The following is a 22,627-nucleotide window of genomic DNA, read 5'->3' on the forward strand; positions in this document are numbered from 1 at the left end:
CATCAGACCTCTACTATGGCCATACAGGTAGGTATAGAGTTACATTTCTATCATCTGTATGTCCATAGTAGTGGTCTGATATCTTCCAGGGGGGACAGACTCCCATCAGACCTCTACTATGGCCATACAGGTAGGTATAGAGTTACATTTAGGGGGGACAGATTCCCATCAGACCTCTACTATGGCCATACAGGTAGGTATAGAGTTACATTTCTATCACCTGTATGCCCATAGTAGAGGTCAGATATCTCCCAGGGGGACAGACTCCCATCAGACCTCTACTATGGACATACAGGTAGGTATAGAGTTACATTTCTATCACCTGTATGCCCATAGTAGAGGTCAGATATCTCCCAGGGGGGACAGACTCCCATCAGACCTCTACTATGGACATACAGGTAGGTATAGAGTTACATTTCTATCACCTGTATGCCCATAGTAGAGGTCTGATATCTCCCAGGAGGGACAGATTCCCATCAGACCTCTACTATGGCCATACAGGTAGGTATAGAGTTACATTTCTATCACCTGTATGTCCATAGTAGAGGTCAGATATCTCCCAGGGGGACAGACTCCCATCAGACCTCTACTATGGCCATACAGGTAGGTATAGAGTTACATTTCTATCACCTGTATGTCCATAGTAGAGGTCAGATATCTCCCAGGGGGACAGACTCCCATCAGACCTCTACTATGGCCATACAGGTAGGTATAGAGTTACATTTCTATCACCTGTATGCCCATAGTAGAGGTCAGATATCTCCCAGGAGGGACAGATTCCCATCAGACCTCTACTATGGACATACAGGTAGGTATAGAGTTACATTTCTATCACCTGTATGTCCATAGTAGAGGTCAGATATCTCCCAGGGGGGACAGACTCCCATCAGACCTCTACTATGGCCATACAGGTAGGTATAGAGTTACATTTCTATCACCTGTATGCCCATAGTAGAGGTCAGATATCTCCCAGGGGGGACAGATTCCCATCAGACCTCTACTATGGCCATACAGGTAGGTATAGAGTTACATTTCTATCACCTGTATGTCCATAGTAGAGGTCAGATATCTCCCAGGGGGGACAGACTCCCATCAGACCTCTACTATGGCCATATAGGTAGGTATAGAGTTACATTTCTATCACCTGTATGTCCATAGTAGAGGTCAGATATCTCCCAGGGGGGACAGATTCCCATCAGACCTCTACTATGGCCATACAGGTAGGTATAGAGTTACATTTCTATCACCTGTATGCCCATAGTAGAGGTCAGATATCTCCCAGGGGGGACAGACTCCCATCAGACCTCTACTATGGCCATACAGGTAGGTATAGAGTTACATTTCTATCACCTGTATGGCCCATAGTAGAGGTCAGATATCTCCCAGGGGGGACAGACTCCCATCAGACCTCTACTATGGCCATACAGGTAGGTATAGAGTTACATTTCTATCACCTGTATGCCCATATTAGATGTCAGACACGTGCCAGGGGTGACAGATTCCCTTTAATTATGTTCATTAATGTCATATCGATGCATATTTTATTCCGTTGTACAATGTGAGGTGATAGATTAGTGACAGATCTATAATCTGAGAGCATGATTCGCTGCATAAGATGAGGTCATTGGTGGAGTCGATATCGGAGGAAACGAAAATTGATTATCGATGGGGTGTCAATGGTTAGAAGTTTAGATATGAGAGGAGCTGCTGCTAGCAGCAAGCTTTTTCCACTGTCCTTAAAGAGTTAATTTGAAATGCTGGCGCCGTGGCCGTGTCCTGGGTCAGCATGTGGTCAGTGCCATAAGTGTCCTGTCCTTATTTTTCTGAGGGCATAAAAGGAAGTGTTTTACCACCAATAGAGCAAACAGTCAGAAGAAGAGAAGCTGTGGAGCCAAACATAGAAAAGCCTGAGCTATAGCTAGCTAGCAAATGGGGGTGAGTAATATTAGATATTACTGATATTAACATGCAGTGCTCCAGGGCTATAAAGAGGGACACAGTGGAGCATTTAGGAAGTTCCAGCTAGCAGTGGGGTTGGTGCTGCTTGTCCCAGGTGCCGTAGACCAGTCCACCTGCATGAGAGTACTGCCATTAAAGAGGGATAAATGAGGGTTTAGTCATCCAAGATGGGTGAGAATTTGCATACTGTATTAGAAATGAGCGAATCTTCCAAAATTTGGTTTGGGCAGGTTCGCTCACATTCGGGCGGCAGATTCAATTTAGTCTGATTAAATGTAGTCCCTAATGAAAGAGCCCCAAATGCTGTAAGGGGTTAAAAATAAAAACAAAAAAAATGATACTCACCAGTGCTCACCTATTATTTATTATTATAGCGCCATTTATTTCATAGCGCTTTACATGTGAAAAAGGGGGTATACATAGCAAAAAACACAATAATCTTAGAACGAGTCAGCGACTGGTACAGGAGGAGCGAGGACCCTGCCCGCGAGGGCTCACAGTCTACAAGGGATGGATGAGGATGCAGTAGGTGAGAGCAGGGCTGGTCATGGAGCGGTATGGTGCAGCGGTGGTTACTGCAGGTTGTATGCTTGTCGGAAGAGATGGATCTTCAGGTTCCTTTTGAAGGTTTCAACAATAGGCGAGAGTCAGAAATGGAGGGTAGAGAGTTCCAGAGAAGGGGGGATGCACTGGAGAAATCTTGTATGAGATTGTCGGAAGAGGAGATAAGAGGGGAGAAGAGAAGGAGATCTTGTGAGGATCGGAGGTTGCGTGCAGGTATGTACTGGGAGACTAGGTTGCAGATGTATGGAGGAGACAGGTTGTGGATGGCTTTGTATGCCATGGTTAGGGTTTTGAACTGGAGTCTCTGGGTAATGGGGAGCCAGTGAAGGGATTGACAGAGGGGGGAGGCTGGGGAATAGCGGGGGGGACAGGTGGATTAGTCGGGCAGCAGAGTTTAGGATAGATTGGAGGGGTGCGAGAGTGTTGGAAGGGAGGTCACAGAGCAGGAGGTTACAGTAGTCAAGGTGGGAGATGATGAGGGCATGCACTAGTGTTTTTGCAGATTCGTGGTTGAGGAATGTGCGGATCCGGGAGATATTTTTGAGTTGGAGTCGGCAGGAAGTGGAAAGGGCTTGGATATGTGGTGTGAAGGAGACATCAGAGTCCAGGGTTACCCCGAGGCAGCGAGCGAGCTTGTTGGACTGGGGAGAGCGGGCAGCCGTTATTCTTATGCCAGTGATGCAGCTCCATTGTCCTCCATGGCAGTCTTCAGTTCTTCCTCCATTCCAGCACATGAGGTCAATTTGAAGCCTGTGATTGGACTCTTTTCATCACAGAGTCACGTGGAAGGGCAAAAGAACAGGGGAGCTGTGGTGGCAGTGAACGTGGCATAGGAAGCGGTGAGGAAAGAGTAGAGAGTTCTGTTTTTTTTAGTTTAACCCTGTCCTATCCCAAAACAATCCAGCAAAAAAGGCCACTATTCGAAGCCCAAAAATTTGAAATCTGGCAGAATTTTAATTTTTGGTGGAAATTTGTAGTGAAATTCAATATGCAAATTGCCTCTTCAGAGAAAAAGAGGACTTGAACTCTATAGCGCCACCTATTGGAAGCAGCAATCCTACAAGTTACAATCAACCCTTTAATGAGTCGTGCAATATGACTTAGGATAAAAGTGAAATTGAGTCATTTAGTATCACTATTACAGATGCCTGTAGGTGAAGGGGATTGCCACAACACAAGGAGACTGGTGCCTGTGTGCGAGAAACTGTAAAGGGTGGGCTACAAGAATGTCCAAAGTGCAGACCAACTATTGCAGGGCATTGCTTCCAGAAGGAGATAATCCAGAGATTTCCATCCAGGAGTTTTGGTGTATACTGCTAAGAAATTGACACAGAGACTGTGACAGAGGAATGGAAGTGCTGCTGAGGAAATTGCCGGCAGACCATTGCAAGTGTTTAGCTCTGTTCATCTACACCTGTTGTTGGATCATGTGAAACTGTAACCATAATGCTCATTGCCTCCATGTAAATTAATGTGAACCCAAACCATGAGCATCACGAATCAGAACCTGGTTGCATGATTGCAGCCAGGAATATTCTTCCCTGAAATTGTAAGGCATTTTACAGAAAATATAGTTTGTAAATGCAGCGGTGGACCATAGTCAGAGATGAGACTAGTCTGGCGCTACCCACAGCCATGCTAGGTGACTCGCTTGGCAGAGACCTGTCAATCACCTGGAGCGACGCTGGCAAAAACCTGCCCAGTGATGACGCTGGACTAGTATCGTGTAGGACTATGGTCCCCAGCTGGATCTCTATACAATATACCTGGCTGCCAGACTCTGACAACTCTATACTTCTGCCTGAGTAAGGAACTGTTCTGCTACCACGGACCACACTATCCTGTTATATTTAAAAGGTGACATGGTAAGCATGGGGTCAATGCCATCAGCTTGCCCACGTTCCCTGGTAAGGTTCGTGAGAGCATAAAAGGAAGTGTACAAAGGGGCATGCCATCCTTTATCACTTTTATAATGGTGCTCTGAACCACACGCATCAAGATGAACCAACGCCCTTACAGTTGATCAAACTTTAACTAATTACAGTGCTCTAATTAACTATTAAATAGAACGTTGCCCTAACCTCAAACAAATATTTATTTTTGCCTCTTAATTTCTCACGATTGCTTTGTCCCACTTTTCCTCTTTTTTTTGCAGATACAACTTCCGTGGTTTCCGCTGGTTACAAGCCATGATTTTTGCAATCGAAGAAATTAACAACTCCACCACGCTGCTACCTAACATTACACTGGGATACAGGATCTTTGACACTTGTAACACCGTAGCCAAGGCACTGGAGGCTACACTTAGTTTCGTGGCTCAAAACAAGATCGACTCCCTGAATCTGGATGACTTCTGTAATTGTTCGGAACATATGCCGTCCACAATCGCCGTGGTGGGAGCCACCGGTTCTGGAATATCTACTGCAGTAGCCAATCTGCTAGGACTTTTCCATATACCTCAGGTAAGAACAGTAAGGAGGATTCGATGCATGAAATCATTGGGTCAAGAGATGATGTGCAGCTTCAGTCAAAAATGTAGAAAATAATCCAGAAAAAAGTTCACAACCAACAAATTTACGTAATTAAACTTTGCAAAAAATTATGAAAATCTTTATGAATCTTTTATTTTACTTATACTACATTGCTACTCAAGGAGTTATCTGGGAGAGTCGGTTTTAGGGCGCAGTCAGACGGATAAATCAGACCGAGATCAGGTGGCAATGCACGGATTAGACGACGGCTCTCCCGACCCGAGCTTCACATATCTCTATGCAGCTGTCACGCTCGGGTTAGGAGAGCAGCCCGCCAGTCCATGAATTGCCGTCCGATTAAAAGTGATCGTTTACCATTAAGACAGATCACCAATATCAGATTGGTGTTGATCTTACTCTTGATACTCTGGGACTCTAAAAATTGATGGCATATTGTAAAGATGAACTGCCGATCAGTAGTGTTCTGACTCTCTGTATAGATCACATTTCAAAATTGATGGCGAATTCTTAGACCACCATAGACCACCAACGTTAAATCAATGGATAGTTGCCAACATTTGTTTTAATAGAATAGGCTTGTTTAAGTCCCACCTCCAGTTTGAAATGGGAACTGGACATCACCATTCACTTTTCTCAGGGTTTACATAAACTTTGCCCATTTTCAGCCACAACTTGGTCTCCGGAAAATCATTACCGTCCGAGAAAAGTCTATACTGTTAGCAACTGTGGGACAAAGTTCTGACTTGAATATCAGTTTTCAAGAATGAGGGTACTGTATCATTGGGATAGACCATTACTTTCAGGTAGATCATCGATTACGGAATGGTTGGGGTCCCCTTCATCACCACAACCTACCACTTCATTGGGTGCCAAGCACAACTCTGTACTGATGGGGGTGCGTACAGTTGGATTACTATCATTCTAATATTGAAAGTAATCTTCATAATTCATAATAAGACTTAGAATTAGTAGATTGGCGCACGGTTACAAATGCAGAACAGCAGGAGAGAAAACTCATTATAAAAGATATGTTACATATCTGACCCAAACTGAAGGTTTCTACTCCTATGGCCGATGGCAGCCATTATTGTCTGTCGGCTTTCGGACAAGGTCTCATAAATAGGCTTTTGCAGACTTTGCAAACGGTGATATAATTAACCACGAACCACAATGTAATCACAGATAATAATGAGGTAAGGAAAGAATTAAGGAGTCTACAAATAGAATATCCTACTGTATAATTATGGACCTAATTTCACAATTAAAGCAAATTTCCCCTGATGAAATCTAATTCTCCAAAAGGAAAGGATATCCAGCATTCCACCGGTTTCATGTCTTATAAATCCATATAGACTAGATAGGCTTTAGAAGTTGGGGATGTCTTGTCTTTCCCGCAGCAGCTGCGTCTTTCCTTGTAATGTCGGGGGATAGAGAACTACATCGTCTAAGTGTCCAAAAACAAGAAATTAGCGGCACTCACCGGTGAACATAAAAGATATTCTTTATTCAAGACCTTTAAAACATAGTGACTAAGAAAGTCCCGTGGAAGCGAACTCAGACACGAAACGGCCGTCGTCTGCACAGCCGCACCCGCTATTCCTCTAATTGCTACTTGCTTCGTTACTATGTCTTAAAGGACTTGAATAAAGAATATCTTTTATCTTCACCGGTGAATGCCGCTCATCCCTTGTTTTTGGGCGTATTGTTTTGGCTTTTTACACCTGGGACTTTTAGCTGAGCACCACCGGGTTTTTTATGTGTCGGACCCTATTGTTCAGTTCTCCACCCTACTTTAATGATAGAGCAGAGTCACTTCATTCCTTTTTTGTACATCGTCTAAGTGGTTTCCAGATGGAAGACGTCCATCGGTCACCCCATTCCACCTTCCCCCTCTGAGGATTTTGGGGTACCAATGGTCACTGTGACAGCCAGGAGCCTAACAGTGACCCCCAAGGCCATCTTATAATCGCCTTTAGTCCCTCATCACAGATCTAAGTACATAGTCCACTGTCAGTGCATTAAACAAGTGATGGCATATTATCTTCTTCCCCACCGCCACTCCAGTATATACATCGTGGAGGAATGCACTTACCTCTAAGCTGCTGTATATATAACTATTTTGCAGCAGCGGGTGAGGTTGCAGATCTCTTTTCGTGCTGTTTTACACCGCAGTGGTCACAGAGCAGTGCCTGCAGTGCTGCTGAACAGCTAATACATCAATGACCCCCCCTAAATGCTGTCAATGACCCCCCTAAATGCTGTGCTCAGCAGTGACTACAACATCAAAGCAATTCTTACCGTAAATGCAAAAATGAAAAAGAGGGCAGTGCCTGTAGCACAGATAATACGTCGTTAACCTCCTCAGATGCTGTGGTCAGTAGTAATTGCTGCATTGAAGGGGTTAGAAAGCCATTTTTACCATAACTGTAATGATAACAAAAATAAATAAAATAAAAATGACATTATAAAAGCCAAAACTGGTTGTGGCGGTAATAGTGCCCATTAGTGACCAGAGGGAAAATCTCTCACGTAAAACTAATCTTCAGCATCCTTCTAAAAGTCCTCAGAGGTTGCTGGTTCCCCTCCGAGCTCATTGTATACTTTCTGTACATACTCACTCACTCGTGTCTCCTTTCGCAGGTTAGTTATGCCTCCTCTAGTCGTCTTCTGAGCAACAAAAATCAGTACAAATCTTTTTTGAGGACCATGCCCAATGACGAGCAACAAGCCACCGCCATGGCCGACATCATCGAGTATTTCCAGTGGAATTGGGTGGGGACCATTGCTGCAGATGATGACTATGGCCGCCCGGGGATTGAGAAGTTTCGGGAAGAAGCAGAAGAGCGAGATATCTGCATAGATTTCAGTGAGCTCATCTCACAGTATTCACCGATCGAGGAGATTGAAAAACTGGTCGACCTCATCGAGAACTCGACCGCTAAAGTCATTGTGGTCTTCTCCAGTGGTCCTGACCTCGAACCCCTCATTAAGGAGATTGTCAGACGCAATGTCACTGGTCGCATCTGGCTGGCCAGCGAGGCCTGGGCCAGCTCGTCGCTGATCGCCATCCCGGAATACTTCCACGTCATTGGAGGTACAATTGGCTTTGCGTTGCGGGCAGGACAGATTCCGGGGTTTCGTGAATTCCTACAAAAAGTGAACCCCAAAATGTCCAACAGCAATGGTTTTCTCAAAGAATTCTGGGAGGAAACATTTAATTGTTACATGCCCGAGGGCTCAAAGAAGAATGTGGACAACGGTAACATTACGGCTTGTACGGGGCAGGAGAATATCACGAGCGTGGAGACCCCGTACCTGGATTTTATCCATCTGCGGATATCTTACAATGTGTATTTAGCTGTATACTCCATCGCTCATGCACTGCAGGACATGTACACTTGTACGCCCGGAAAAGGGCTCTTCGCCAATGGGTCATGTGTAGATATAAAGAAGGTGGAAGCCTGGCAGGTAGGTGCTGAAACGATCTATAACTTATAATAGGCATTGAGCTTTATGAAAACTGTGACAACCAATCACAGCGCAGCTTACATTTTTCCACAGCAGTCTAAGAAATGAAAGCTGAGCTCTGATTGGTTGGTTAGGACAGTCTCAGTTTTAATTAGCCCGTTCTGATAGATGAGTCCTTCTGTAGTTCATGTCTTTACTATTTTCTAGATCTCTGCTTGCGGTCAGTAACAAAGAATCTTGATTTTAACTATAATGTAACCATTTCCCCCCGTTTCTGGCCTGGAACATTTTTGTTTTTTTCTCATACAGCTTTAAGAGCGCTGAAAAGGTTTTCTCGTTTAGATATTGTAATATTTTTTGTTTTTTCTCATTATACGCGGGGCCTAACTCTTATGTTTTTTTGTTTTTTTTTGCCTATAGCGGGTGATATTAGGGAAAAAAAAGACATACATGTCTGTTTTTCCAATTTTTTTTTATGACCACAAAGGACCACTAGACTATAGCTTACATTTAGGTAGTCTTTTTGTAGCATTTATCTGTATATATCGGACATGTTTTTTTTTTTAATATATATTTGTGATGTTTGAGGTCGGCATTAAACGGTATATGCCAATGTTTCCTATGTGTCCGGGCTGCGGGGTGGACTTGTACTGTGTAGGATGTTTCTCTTCACTGTAAAAGGTAAATGATAATAGCGTGAACGCGACAAATGTCGTATTACTGGAGGTCAGGGAATGGCGCATAGCCTCGCAGACAGCCCCAGAGGGTCCCTTTAAGACCCTCTTAGACGATCTGACCATGGCCGCTGATTGGCTCTACCCATACTGATCGGCCGCCGTGTATTGTTCTGTATTCTTCTGGTTATACAATTGTTCTGTACGCATAGAATATCATCGTTCTCGGCAGCACATATCCTGTTCACTCGGGTCGCTGCGCTGCCGAGAACGATGATTTTCATGTCATCTCAGACTATCCAATCACACGTGTGTTTCCCTTGTTCGTCAGGTGATTGCCTTTAGTTGATAATTGGCGAGTGAACCGTCCAACGAAGCTCGCTCTCGATTATCGACTCCTCGAAACGAACCTTTACCCTCTGATTCGATGACTCGGCGGGATCTGCTGCTGCCGCCCTTGGACCTGTAGTTTGGACGAGAGCCGTCAGCCATGTTGGGACTCAGCCTGACAACAAGGCCTCAGCCAAAGACTAATATTACTGGTCAGTATTTTTTCTCAGGAGCCAAAACCAGGTGAGGAACAATCAGAGAAAAGGTAGAATAGAAACAAGTCACCAATTCTGCATTTATCACCCACTCCTGAGAAAAAATACTGACCGAATACTGATAGTGGGATATCGCCCCCTGATAATCCGCAGTCTGAGGCTCCGGACCACCTGGTCACTATGGATACGTCCTGTTGTCATCTCCCGACAGGTCGCACATGCTCAGTAGATCCCGACTCCTCTTACTTTCCGTCCTCTCTGCACAGGGTGGACATGGCCGCTGTGCGCCGCTCCTGTCAGAGGAGGAACAGGCGCCTCCTCCCCTCAGACTGCGCCGCTCGCTGTGTGATAGACGAGGCCGAGCAAGAGCAGAAGGGCCGGCACCAAACACCGGAGATTGTCTCATTACAAGCGTGAAGATGAGCGGCCATATCTACCGTCCTCCACGTCTCCTGCCGATAACTACAAAACACACAACCGGGCCTCATTTATATACTGTCTGACAGAGACGCAGCGACCAATCAGGCTCAGGATTCAGTTTACCACAGCAACCAATCACAGATCAACTTTCACTTTACCACAGCAACCAACCAGAGATCAGCTTTCACTTTACCAAAGCAACCAATCAGATTTCAGCTTCATTTAAACAGCTGTAGTAAAATGAAAGCTGTGCTGTGATTGGTTGCTATGAGCAACACAGAGTCGGGAGAAGACACATAGGGGCGGCTAATGTTATCTATACAGGGGGGAGAGCAGGGGGTTGTGGGAAATGTAGTTTTCAGCAGTCACATGGGCAGCACTGAAGGACCGCCCACTTCACACTAAGGAGACACAATGAGGGAGGAGCCAGAAAAAGATGGCGGAGATTAGTCAGTGAGGCTGAGCAGAGGCGGCCGGTTACTATAGAGATTATTACACTTCAGGGAGTCAGAGAGAATTAGGGCCAAAAAAATACTGCAGTAGATTGCAACAAATGTATTAAGAAAATCCCAGGTAATAAAATTGGTCCATTTTTGAGTATTCTGAAACAGAAACGAAACTACGTCTGACCTGCGCCACAGTGTCCATCATTATCGGGTTTTAGATTTTAGGGGGTCTCCACTTTTTATAAAAGTGGTCTCCAAGAGTTTTCTGCCGTTTAAAATAATAAAGCCAGTTAGTGCTCACCCTCCCCCGGTCCGGGGTCGGCTCCTGCTGCTGCTCTGGGTCTCTGTGTTGTGGCTACAGCTGGATCACGGCATCTACATGAGTACAGTCACTGCGCGCAGTAATTGTCTGCAGTGGTAACGTGCGCTGTACTCATCACATCACCGCTGCAGCTGAAACAAAGAACCGGAGCAGCAGCGAGGACCCAACACTGAACAAGGGACAGTGAGTACTAAGTGCTTTATTATTTCACATGCTAGGAAACATTTGGGGACCACATTTCTGAAGGTGAAAAACCGTTTTAATAAATCTTGACTAAAAGTTTTTAACTATGTGATCACAATCTAACTTTGATCCTGAGTTACATCCTGTATTATACTCCAGAGCTGCACTCACTATTCTGCTGGTGCAGTCTCTGTGTACATACATTACATTACTGATCCTGAGTTACATCCTGTATTATCCTCCAGAGCTGCACTCACTATTCTGCTGGTGCAGTCACTGTGTACATACATTACATTACTGATCCTGAGTTGCCTCCTGTATTATACTCCAGAGCTGCACTCACTATTCTGCTGGTACAGTCACTGTGTACATACATTACATTACTGATCCTGAGTTACCTCCTGTATTATACTCCAGAGCTGCACTCCCTATTCTGCTGGTGCAGTCACTGTGTACATACATTACATTACTGATCCTGAGTTACATCCTGTATTATACTCCAGAGCTGCACTCACTATTCTGCTGGTGCAGTCACTGTGTACATACATTACATTACTGATCCTGAGTTACCTCCTGTATTATACTCCAGAGCTGCACTCCCTATTCTGCTGGTGCAGTCACTGTGTACATACATTACATTACTGATCCTGAGTTACATCCTGTATTATACTCCAGAGCTGCACTCACTATTCTGCTGGTGCAGTCACTGTGTACATACATTACATTACTGATCCTGAGTTAAATCCTGTATTATACTCCAGGGCTGCACTCACTATTCTGCTGGTGCAGTCACTGTGTACATACATTACTGATCCTGAGTTACCTCCTGTATTATACTCCAGAGCTGCACTCACTATTCTGCTGCTGCAGTCACTGTGCACATACATTACTGATCCAGAGTTACATCCTGTATTATATTCCAGAGCTGCACTCACTATTCTGCTGGTGCAGTCACTGTGTACATACATTACATTACTGATCCTGAGTTACATCCTGTATTATACTCCAGAGCTGCACTCACTATTCTGCTGGTGCAGTCACTGTGTACATACATTACATTACTGATCCTGAGTTACATCCTGTATTATACTCCAGAGCTGCACTCACTATTCTGCTGGTGCAGTCACTGTGTACATACATTACATTACTGATCCTGAGTTACATCATGTATTATACTCCAGAGCTGCACTCACTATTCTGCTGGTGGAGTCACTGTGTATATACATTACATTACTGATCCTGAGTTACATCCTGTATTATACTCCAGAGCGGCACTCACTATTCTGCTGTTGCAGTCACTGTGTACATACATTACATTACTGATCCTGAGTTACCTCCTGTATTATACTCCAGAGCTGCACTCACTATTCTGCTGGTGCAGTCACTGTGTACATACATTACATTACTGATCCTGAGTTACATCCTGTATTATACTCCAGAGCTGCACTCACTATTCTGCTGGTGCAGTCACTGTGTACATACATTACATTACTGATCCTAAGTTACCTCCTGTATTATACTCCAGAGCTGCACCCACTATTCTGCTGGTGCAGTCACTGTGTACATACATTACATTACTGATCCTGAGTTACATCCTGTATTATACTCCAGAGCTGCACTCACTATTCTGCTGGTGCAGTCACTGTGTACATACATTACATTACTGATCCTGAGTTACATCCTGTATTATACTCCAGAGCTGCACTCACTATTCTGCTGGTGCAGTCACTGTGTACATACATTACATTACTGATCCTGAGTTACATCCTGTATTATACTCCAGAGCTGCACTCACTATTCTGCTGGTGCAGTCACTGTGTACATACATTACATTACTGATCCTGAGTTACATCCTGTATTATACTCCAGAGCTGCACTCACTATTCTGCTGGTGCAGTCACTGTGTACATACATTACATTACTGATCCTGAGTTACATCCTGTATAATACTCCAGAGCTGCACTCACTATTCTGCTGGTGCAGTCACTGTGTACATACATTACATTACTGATCCTGAGTTACATCCTGTATTATACTCCAGAGCTGCACTCGCTATTCTGCTGGTGCAGTCACTGTGTACATACATTACATTACTGATCCTGAGTTACATCCTGTATTATACTCCAGAGCTGCACTCACTATTCTGCTGATGCAGTCACTGTGTACATACATTACATTACTGATCCTGAGTTACATCCTGTATTATACTCCAGAGCTGCACTCACTATTCTGCTGGTGCAGTCACTGTGTACATACATTACATTACTGATCCTGAGTTACCTCCTGTATTATACTCCAGAGCTGCACTCACTATTCTGCTGGTGCAGTCACTGTGTACATAAATGACATTGCTTGGCTTCCCGGACCTGAAGTGAAAGCTTTTACTGTTACTCAGTCTCACTTCCTGTAGACACACAAATACCCAACATTGTTAAACGTAGAGGCAAATACCTGTAAAGTGCTGCAGAGTAGTAGTCGTGACCGAGCTGCTGTCCGGCTTCGCTCTGGCACTTTACGACAATGGGTGTCCCAGTCCCCAGTATGCTGTGGAGTGTTGGGTGCATCACACTCACTTGTTGTCACGGGTGTGTCAGAGGTGACAGACAGTCGCCCTGCTGTGGTTTGCAGGAGATCTCCACGTTTGGCAATGCAGACAGCTGCCTAGATAGGAGGCTGTGTTTAGGACCCAGCGACTACCTCCCTATAGTCTGGGTGTATATATACCTGGTGTGTCTAGGTGGGCGTCGCCGGTTATACTCATTTCTATTTCGAACGTGGCTGAAGCAGCATCATGTCCTCTCTGGAGTCTTGGGGCCGTGTGCCCTGTTGGGAGTTCTTCTAAAGCTGAGTTGCTGTTCCCCTGTGTTGTCTTCCCCTTTTGTCTTTAGAGTGCTAGAGGAGGTTGACTAGTGCTCATCTCCTTCCACCCCAGCTATAGCCTTATGCCAGGGATAGTAGGGCGAGGCATGTGATCGGCGACAGCTGCGGAGGCTGTATAGGGACGTTAGGGGGAGACATGGTGACGCTAGTCCAGATTAGGAGGTCACCTCTTCCCTCTTTCCCTAGTGTCTGTGATCCCTTTCGCTTTCCCCTCTGTGTTGCACTCACACCTGGCGTGACTCTCTGTGTTGCACTCACACCTGGTGTGACACTTGTAGGCTCCTGTTCTCAGGAGCCGCTGCGCACAATGCATGGGAAACCAAGTTCTTTGTAACAGTCAAAACTTTACCAAACAGTCCAAGTTGATCAGGTGGATACAGGTGGGATAGGGCACAACAATTCGCACTTCCTTGCTCCTCGGTACAACTCCTCTTATGTCTTGCCACCCGTTCGTTCTGGACTACCCCCCAAGCCCGCTGACTCCTTCAGCCTCAGGGATTCGTTGTCCACTTCGGCAGTGCACTCGGGACCGGCCACTTGCCCCCCATGTAATTTCACATCCACCGACCTTGTGATGTCAGAAGACCAGGCCCGCTCCTTGGAACGAGCCCTCGGCTATGGACACTGCAGGAATGTCAATCAGGAATCTCCATTTGGCCTCCCACTGCCTCGAACGGTTGGCCCATGCTGCCCCTAGCAGCCTACCGCACCTGAACTAGACCCTCAGTATGCACTTCACTGGTATTAACCTCCTTCTAAACAGGAAGTGCCCCCTTCTTATCAGACTAGTGCCCACCCACTGGGCTCATTCTAACCTTAACCATTTCCTATCTTACATGCTAAACCCATTATCCTTATTCTATACCTTATGCTTATCCTATGCTATACTCACATTACGCATTAACACTTTACATACCATACATCACCATAATACATTACATTGGACACACATCTATATATATAATTATATAATTGTCTTATCCCGTCTGTCTGTCTGTCTGTCCAGGAAATCCCGCATCGCTCATTGGTCCGGCCGCTGTCTGTCCAGGAAATCCCGCGTCGCTCATTGGTCCGGCCGCGGCCAATCAGCAACGCAGGATTTCAGAAAAAAGATGGCGGCCGTTAGCGGCTCATCTGCCGGACGGAGATCAGCGGCGATGCAGCCGGGAGATAAGCGGCGCTAGCAGCAGAACTACCCCGACCGGCGGCGCCGCTGACCTCCATGCGGCTAACGTCGGGAGATCAGCGGCTAGGACCACTGATCTCCCGACGGCAAGTGTGAACGGAGGATCGGGGAGAGGCGCCGCCGGTCGGGATGCTTCTGCTGCTGCTCATCTCCCAACTGCTCGCAGCGGAAGTACCCGCACAGGCATCGCCGCTCCCCGGTCCTCGCTAATACGACGCTGATTGGTCGCAGCCGCCGGACGCGACCAATCAGCATTATTGGCGCCAAATTTAAACACCCCCCTGCTGATTGGTCGAGGTCGCCGGATGCGACCAATCAGCGATATTGGCGCCAAATTTAAACACCCCTCTGCTGATTGGTCGCGACCGCCGGCCACGACCAATCTGCATTATTGGCGACCGCCAGCCGCGACCAATCAACGATATTGACGCCAAATTTAAACACCGTTTTGCTGAGTTGTCACGGTCGCGACTAATCAGCGATTTTATCGCCAAATTTAAACAAGCTCTCCGGTCCTCACTAACAGAGTTCGCTGATTAGTCGCGGCCGCCACCCGTGACCAATCACCGATATTGCTGCCAAATTTAAACACCGTTTTGCTGATTGGTCGCAGTTGCCTACAGCGACCAGTCAGCGATTTTGGCGCCAAATTTAAACAACGTTCTGCTGATTGTGCCCGGTCGGCCGCATACATATTCTAGAATACCCGATGCGTTAGAATCGGGCCACCATCTAGTTACTTCTTTATAAAACTGCAAGATAGTATTCACATGACGCGTCTTTTGTCTTCAGTGGCAGGAACAGGGTAAGACAGTCCACATCCCTCCATACCTGCACCCACTTCCTGTAGCCTTACACCGTCCACTTCCTAAAGAGAGATAAAGACCTGTCATCACTTCCCTGTAGAAAGGCAAATACAGGCCCCCAACTATCAAACCCTACCTCCCCTTCCTATGGAGAGACAAGCACCACTCACAGTGACTATGGAGAGACAAGCACCACTCACAGTGACTATGTAGAGACAAGCACCACTCACAGTGACTATGGAGAGACAAGCACCACTCCCAGTGTCTATGTAGAGACAAGCACCACTCCCAGTGACTATGGAGAGACAAGCACCACTGCCAGTGACTATGGAGAGACAAGCACCACTGCCAGTGACTATGGAGAGACAAGCACCACTCACAGTGACTATGGAGAGACAAGCACCACTCACAGTGACTATGGAGAGACAAGCACCACTGCTAGTGACTATGGAGAGACAAGCACCACTCCCAGTGACTATGGAGAGACAAGCACCACTGCCAGTGACTATGGAGAGACAAGCACCACTCACAGTGACTATGGAGAGACAAGCACCACTCCCAGTGACTATGGAGAGACAAGCACCACTCCCAGTGACTATGGAGAGACAAGCACCACTCCCAGTGACTATGGAGAGACCAGCACCACTCCCAGTGACTATGGAGAGACCAGCACCACTCCCAGTGACTATGGAGAGACCAGCACCACTCCCAGTGACTATGGAGAGACAAACACCACTCACAGTGACTATGGAGAGACAAGCACCACTCCCAGTGACTATGGAGAGACCAGCACCACTCCCAGTGACTATGGAGAGACCAGCACCACTCCCAGTGACTATGGAGAGACAAACACCACTCCCAGTGACTATGGAGAGACAAGCACCACTCACAGTGACTATGGAGAGACAAGCACCACTGCCAGTGACTATGGAGAGACAAGCACCACTCACAGTGACTATGGAGAGACAAGCACCACTCACAGTGACTATGGAGAGACAAATCCCCTGTGGATTACACCTCTCACCAGGCATTGACGGCACTTTACACAGGAGGGAGACACCTAGTGGCTGCACAAGGGAGGGATTGTTTGGGCTCAAAACATAACTTTGGATAATAATAATAATATTTTTTTTATTTGTAAAACGACAACATATTCCACAGTGTTTCCTATTTAGTTTATTGGAAAGTCAGTGACCGTAGAGCTTCTTACGTAGATCCTATTTATGTCATAACTGTAGAGAAAGCCCCGGAGCAAACCTCCAGGAATCACACCCTGATCTAAAGCCGCCTGGAGAAAATGTGCAAATGTGAGTCTGAGTGTAACATCCTGACGCACCGCTATGGCAGATCACATCTATGCATTGCTTCATGGTTGCCCACAACGGATCCTGGTTGCCACACAGGGGTAGAGCCAGGGATCTGGGGTATTGGAGCTCCCGGGTCACATCTGGCTGAGATCAGCCCCCGTCTCACTATTGAGACCTTCAGATTCTGCAGAACATAATGACCTCGAGCATCAATGATCGGTGACGCGTTTCTTCCTGTGTTCAGAACACTTGATGTTATTAATCCTCCATCTCTTTCCTGATTATTCCCCGGATGCCGGACAGAGCGTTATAATGAGCAAGTGCAGAACACCCTGTATACAGGAGCGCAGTATACAAGAGGACAGTATACAGGAGGACAGGATACAGGAGCGCAGTATACAAGAGGACAGGATACAGGAGCGCAGTATACAGGAGCGCAGTATACAGGAGGACAGTATACAGGAGGACAGTATACAGGAGTACAGTATACAGGAGTGCAGTATACAGGAGTGCAGTATACAGGAGGACAGGATACAGGAGGACAGTATACAGAAGCGCAGTATACAAGAGGACAGGATACAGGAGCGCAGTATACAGGAGGACAGTATACAGGAGGACAGTATACAGGAGGACAGTATACAGGAGGACAGGATACAGGAGGACAGGATACAGGAGGACAGTATACAGGAGCGCAGTATACAGGAGGACAGTATACAGGAGTGCAATATACAGGAGTGCAGTATACAGGAGGACAGTATACAGGAGCCCAGTATACAGGAGCGCAGTATACAGCAGGACAGTATACAGGAGGGAAATATACAGGAGTGCAGTATACAGGAGTGCAGTATACAGGAGGACAGTATACAGGAGCGCAGTATACAGGAGCGCAGTATACAGCAGGACAGTATACAGGAGGGAAATATACAGGATGACAGGATACAGGAGGACAGTATACAGGAGGACAGTATACAGGAGCGCAGTATACAGGAGGACAGTATACAGGAGGACAGTATACAGGAGTGCAATATACAGGAGTGCAGTATACAGGAGGACAGTATACAGGAGCCCAGTATACAGGAGCGCAGTATACAGCAGGACAGTATACAGGAGGGAAATATACAGGAGTGCAGTATACAGGAGTGCAGTATACAGGAGTGCAGTATACAGGAGTGCAGTATACAGGAGCGCAGTATACAGGAGCGCAGTATACAGGAGCGCAGTATACAGCAGGACAGTATACAGGAGGGAAATATACAGGATGACAGGATACAGGAGGACAGTATACAGGTGGACAGTATACAGGAGCGCAGTATACAGGAGGACAGTATATAGGAGGACAGTATACAGGAGTGCAATATACAGGAGGACAGGATACAGGAGGACAGGATACAGGAGGACAGGATACAGGAGTGCAATATACAGGAGTGCAGTATACAGGAGGACAGGATACAGGAGGACAGGATACAGGAGGACAGGATACAGGAGGACAGTATACAGGAGCGCAGTATACAGGAGCGCAGTATACAAGAGGACAGTATACAGGAGTGCAATATACAGGAGCGCAGTATACAGGAGGACAGTATACAGGAGTGCAATATACAGGAGTGCAGTATACAGGAGTGCAGTATACAGGAGTGCAGTATACAGGAGGACAGTATACAGGAGGACAGTATACAGGAGCACAGTATACAGGAGGACAGTATACAGGAGCACAGTATACAGGAGAACAGTATACAGGAGGACAGTATACAGGAGCAAAGTATACAGGAGCACAGTATACAGGAGGACAGTATACAGGAAGACAGTATACAGGAAGACAGTATACAGGATTAAAGGAGGACAGTATACAGAAGCACAGTATACAAGAGAACAGTATACAGGATTAAAGGAGGACAGTATACAGGAGGACAGTATACAGGATTACAGGAGGACAGTATACAAGAGCAAAGTATACAGGAGCACAGTATACAGGAGGACAGTATAGAGGAGCTCAGTATACAGGAGGACAGTATACAAGAGGACAGTATACAGGACGGCAGTATACAGGAGGACAGTATACAGGAGGACAGTATACAAGAGGACAGTATACAGGAGGACAGTACACAGGAAGACAGAATACAGGAGCACAGTATTCAGGAGGACAGTATACAGGAGAACAGTATACAGGATTACAAGAGGACAGTATACAGGAGGATAGTATACAGGATTACAGAAGGACAATATACAGGAGCACAGTATACAGGAGCACAGTATACAGGAGGACAGTATACAGGAGCACAGTATACAGGAGGACAGTATACAGGAGCACAGTATACAGGAGAACAGTATACAAGAGGACAGTATACAGGAGCAAAGTATACAGGAGGACAGTATACAGGAGCGCAGTATACAGGAGGACAGTATGCAGGAGCACAGTATACAGGAGAACAGTATACAGGATTACAGGAGCACAGTATACAGGAGCACAGTATACAGGAGCACAGTATACAGGAGGACAGTATACAGGAGGACAGTATGCAGGATTACAGGAGGACAGTATACCGGAGGACAGTATACAGGAGGACAGTATACTGGAGCACAGTATACAGGAGCACAGTATACAGGAGGACAGTATACAGGAGCGCAGTATACAGGAGGACGTATACGGGAGGGCAGGATCCTGTGTTATCTACTGTATATAGAGGTGTTATCAGTCATTATACAGGAGGAGGAGGAGGTGAGCTGTGATATCACCTATTGTGAATGGTGGATCCTGTGTTATCTACTGTATATAGAGGTATTATCAGTCATTGTACAGGAGGAGGAGGTGAGCTGTGACATCACCTATTGTGAATGGTGGATCCTGTGTAATCTACTGTATATAGAGGTGTTATCAGCCATTGTACAGGAGGAGGTGAGCTGTGACATCACCTATTGTGAATGGTGGATCCTGTGTTATCTACTGTATTTAGAGGTGTTATCAGTCATTGTACAGGAAGGGGAGGAGGTGAGCTGTGACATCACCTATTGTGAATGGTAGATCCTGTGTTATCTACTGTATATAGAGGTGTTATCAGTCATTGTACAGGAAGGGGAGGAGGTGAGCTGTGACATCACCTATTGCGAGCTGCTGTATATAGAGATGCCTATAAACCTCATATCCAGCCTATATTATTGGCAGATACCTAAATCAGGTTGTAGACTGCAGATCGGGGGTCTGAATATGGCTGAAGGAATGAAGATTACAGATTTAAACATATGTAATAATGATTTTTTGCACAACAGAAGAGGCCGAAGCCTTTAATTGTCTTTACAGATAAAAAATTGAAGCGTTCCAGAGGGAGGTTTGTGTCTTACTCACAGCTGCTGCGTTTATTCTGAAGTCTTAAAAGGGTTAAATGTTTCCCGGTATTTGCCCCGTGACAGCCGTATACTGTATACATAGCAGTCAGTATAACAGGATTGATCCGCTGGGTCCTGAGCGCCGGGTCCCAGGCTTCCATATAACCAGACACGTGACCTGTGATATATGTTGCTGCCCATCAGTGTCATGGCTGCCCATCAGTGTCATGGCTGCTCATCAGTGTCATGGCTGCCCATCAGTGTCATGGCTGCTCATCAGTGTCATGGCTGCTCATCAGTGTCATGGCTGCTCATCAGTGTCATGGCTGCCCATCAGTGTCATGGCTGCTCATCAGTGTCATGGCTGCCCATCAGTGTCATGGCTGCTCATCAGTGTCATGGCTGCCCATCAGTGTCATGGCTGCCCATCAGTGTCATGGCTGCTCATCAGTGTCATGGCTGCCCATCAGTGTCATGGCTGCCCATCAGTGTCATGGCTGCTCATCAGTGTCATGGCTGCCCATCAGTGTCATGGCTGCCCATCAGTGTCATGGCTGCCCATCAGTGTCATGGCTGCTCATCAGTGTCATGGCTGCTCATCAGTGTCATGGCTGCTCATCAGTGTCATGGCTGCCCATCAGTGTCATGGCTGCCCATCAGTGTCATGGCTGCTCATCAGTGTCATGGCTGCTCATCAGTGTCATGGCTGCTCATCAGTGTCATGGCTGCCATATGTGGGAATATCAATGATGAGACCCAGGAAAACGTATGGAGAGATGGACAAAAAAGTTGTGACATGACCCAAACACTGGGGACTGTGAAGCCGAATGTACGGAGCAATGTCTCCTGGTCTAGATTGGCTTTATAAAATGATCGGACGTTGCGTTGTCGGCAGCGTTTGGATAAATGTTGTGCCTCCGATGGTGCCTTATAAGTGATTCCTCGTTGATACTTTTCTGGAGGTCAATGTGCGTAAATACATGTGATATGAGAGATTTACGGGATTCACAAGGCACATTGCGCACATTTCTCTTACAGAAGGGGGCTGGCTTAGTTGGTTTGGCTCAAAAAACTGAGTAAGTGGCATCGTTCTCACTTTCCATGACCGTGTACGGCCAACCCGGGTTCCACCGTTTAACCTGTTCCTCCCATTTTCCAGCACTCACCTTTTCCCACAAATAAAAACACTGCACCTGTAATTTCTTTGGATAAATTTGGCCACTGCGGCCATTTTATTAACAAACAACATTAACACATTAACAGTGTTATAAATAAATAAGAAGGGAGGGTTCTTGGAGTTAAAAATTAGATCTGGCATAAATTAAACCGAACTGGAACCACCATATTACCCTCAGCCGTCCATCACCAGCTCGAGGGCACCAAAAGCTCCCAGGGTAAAACCCCGTCCAGAGCCCAAAAACCAAATGCCAGATCACCCCGCTCAATTAACCAATTGGCTGTAATTTTAACCAAATTATTCCCACCGACACTTCTGTGCCAACTCCAAGAACCCCACCCCCCGCCACAAACGAACAGCCCTGACCACCTCAGGCTCATGAGTGCCCCAAAAAAATCGGCAAAGCCCTCTCATTCCCCTCCTGTATAACCAATGCCCACAAATCGGTACCAATGTAATTCAAATGTACACCATCATTTGCCCAAAAATTTCCAACTCCCGCCTCGAGTTCAAAATGTCGAACGTTACTCCCCCGTTCCTGGACACAAAGGCTGATATGGCTCTATTTAACCTCACTCTCACCCTATTAATCCCCTTCAAAGATCTAGCCTCCCTCCACCTTTTTTTTTTTTTTTTGGGCACATTGTCAGACCAGACCGTCAACACCACAGGAAAGGATGTCCATAACCTTAAAAATTAAATCGAATGTCCCTCATCAGTTCCCTGACCGGGCGAGCCCCTAAGTCATACCCCCCCATATGCACCACCAAAATATCCAGCGTCCGAACCAAACGGGCTGCCTTATGAAATTCAGGCAGCACCCTTCTCCATGCCATGCCTCTGGAGACGAGCCACCGAACCACAACTTGCTCTCTCC

At 46.3% G+C, this 22,627-nt stretch overlaps 1 protein-coding gene across 1 annotated transcript in view; it reads left to right on the forward strand.

The window, feature by feature from the left end:
• CASR (calcium sensing receptor) overlaps nt 1-22,627 on the forward strand; it is a 73,312-nt gene that overhangs the window by 14,386 nt on the left and 36,299 nt on the right. Inside the window, exons 2-3 of the mRNA XM_073668664.1 lie at nt 4,679-4,985; nt 7,656-8,483. Of these exons, the coding sequence (XP_073524765.1) occupies nt 4,679-4,985; nt 7,656-8,483 (1,135 nt within the window). The remainder of the gene's footprint in view (nt 1-4,678; nt 4,986-7,655; nt 8,484-22,627) is intronic.

Source organism: Phyllobates terribilis, unplaced genomic scaffold, assembly GCF_046119375.1.
Source record: "Phyllobates terribilis strain yellow unplaced genomic scaffold, ASM4611937v1 Scaffold_2__4_contigs__length_985480577, whole genome shotgun sequence".
Taxonomy (NCBI): domain Eukaryota; kingdom Metazoa; phylum Chordata; class Amphibia; order Anura; family Dendrobatidae; genus Phyllobates; species Phyllobates terribilis.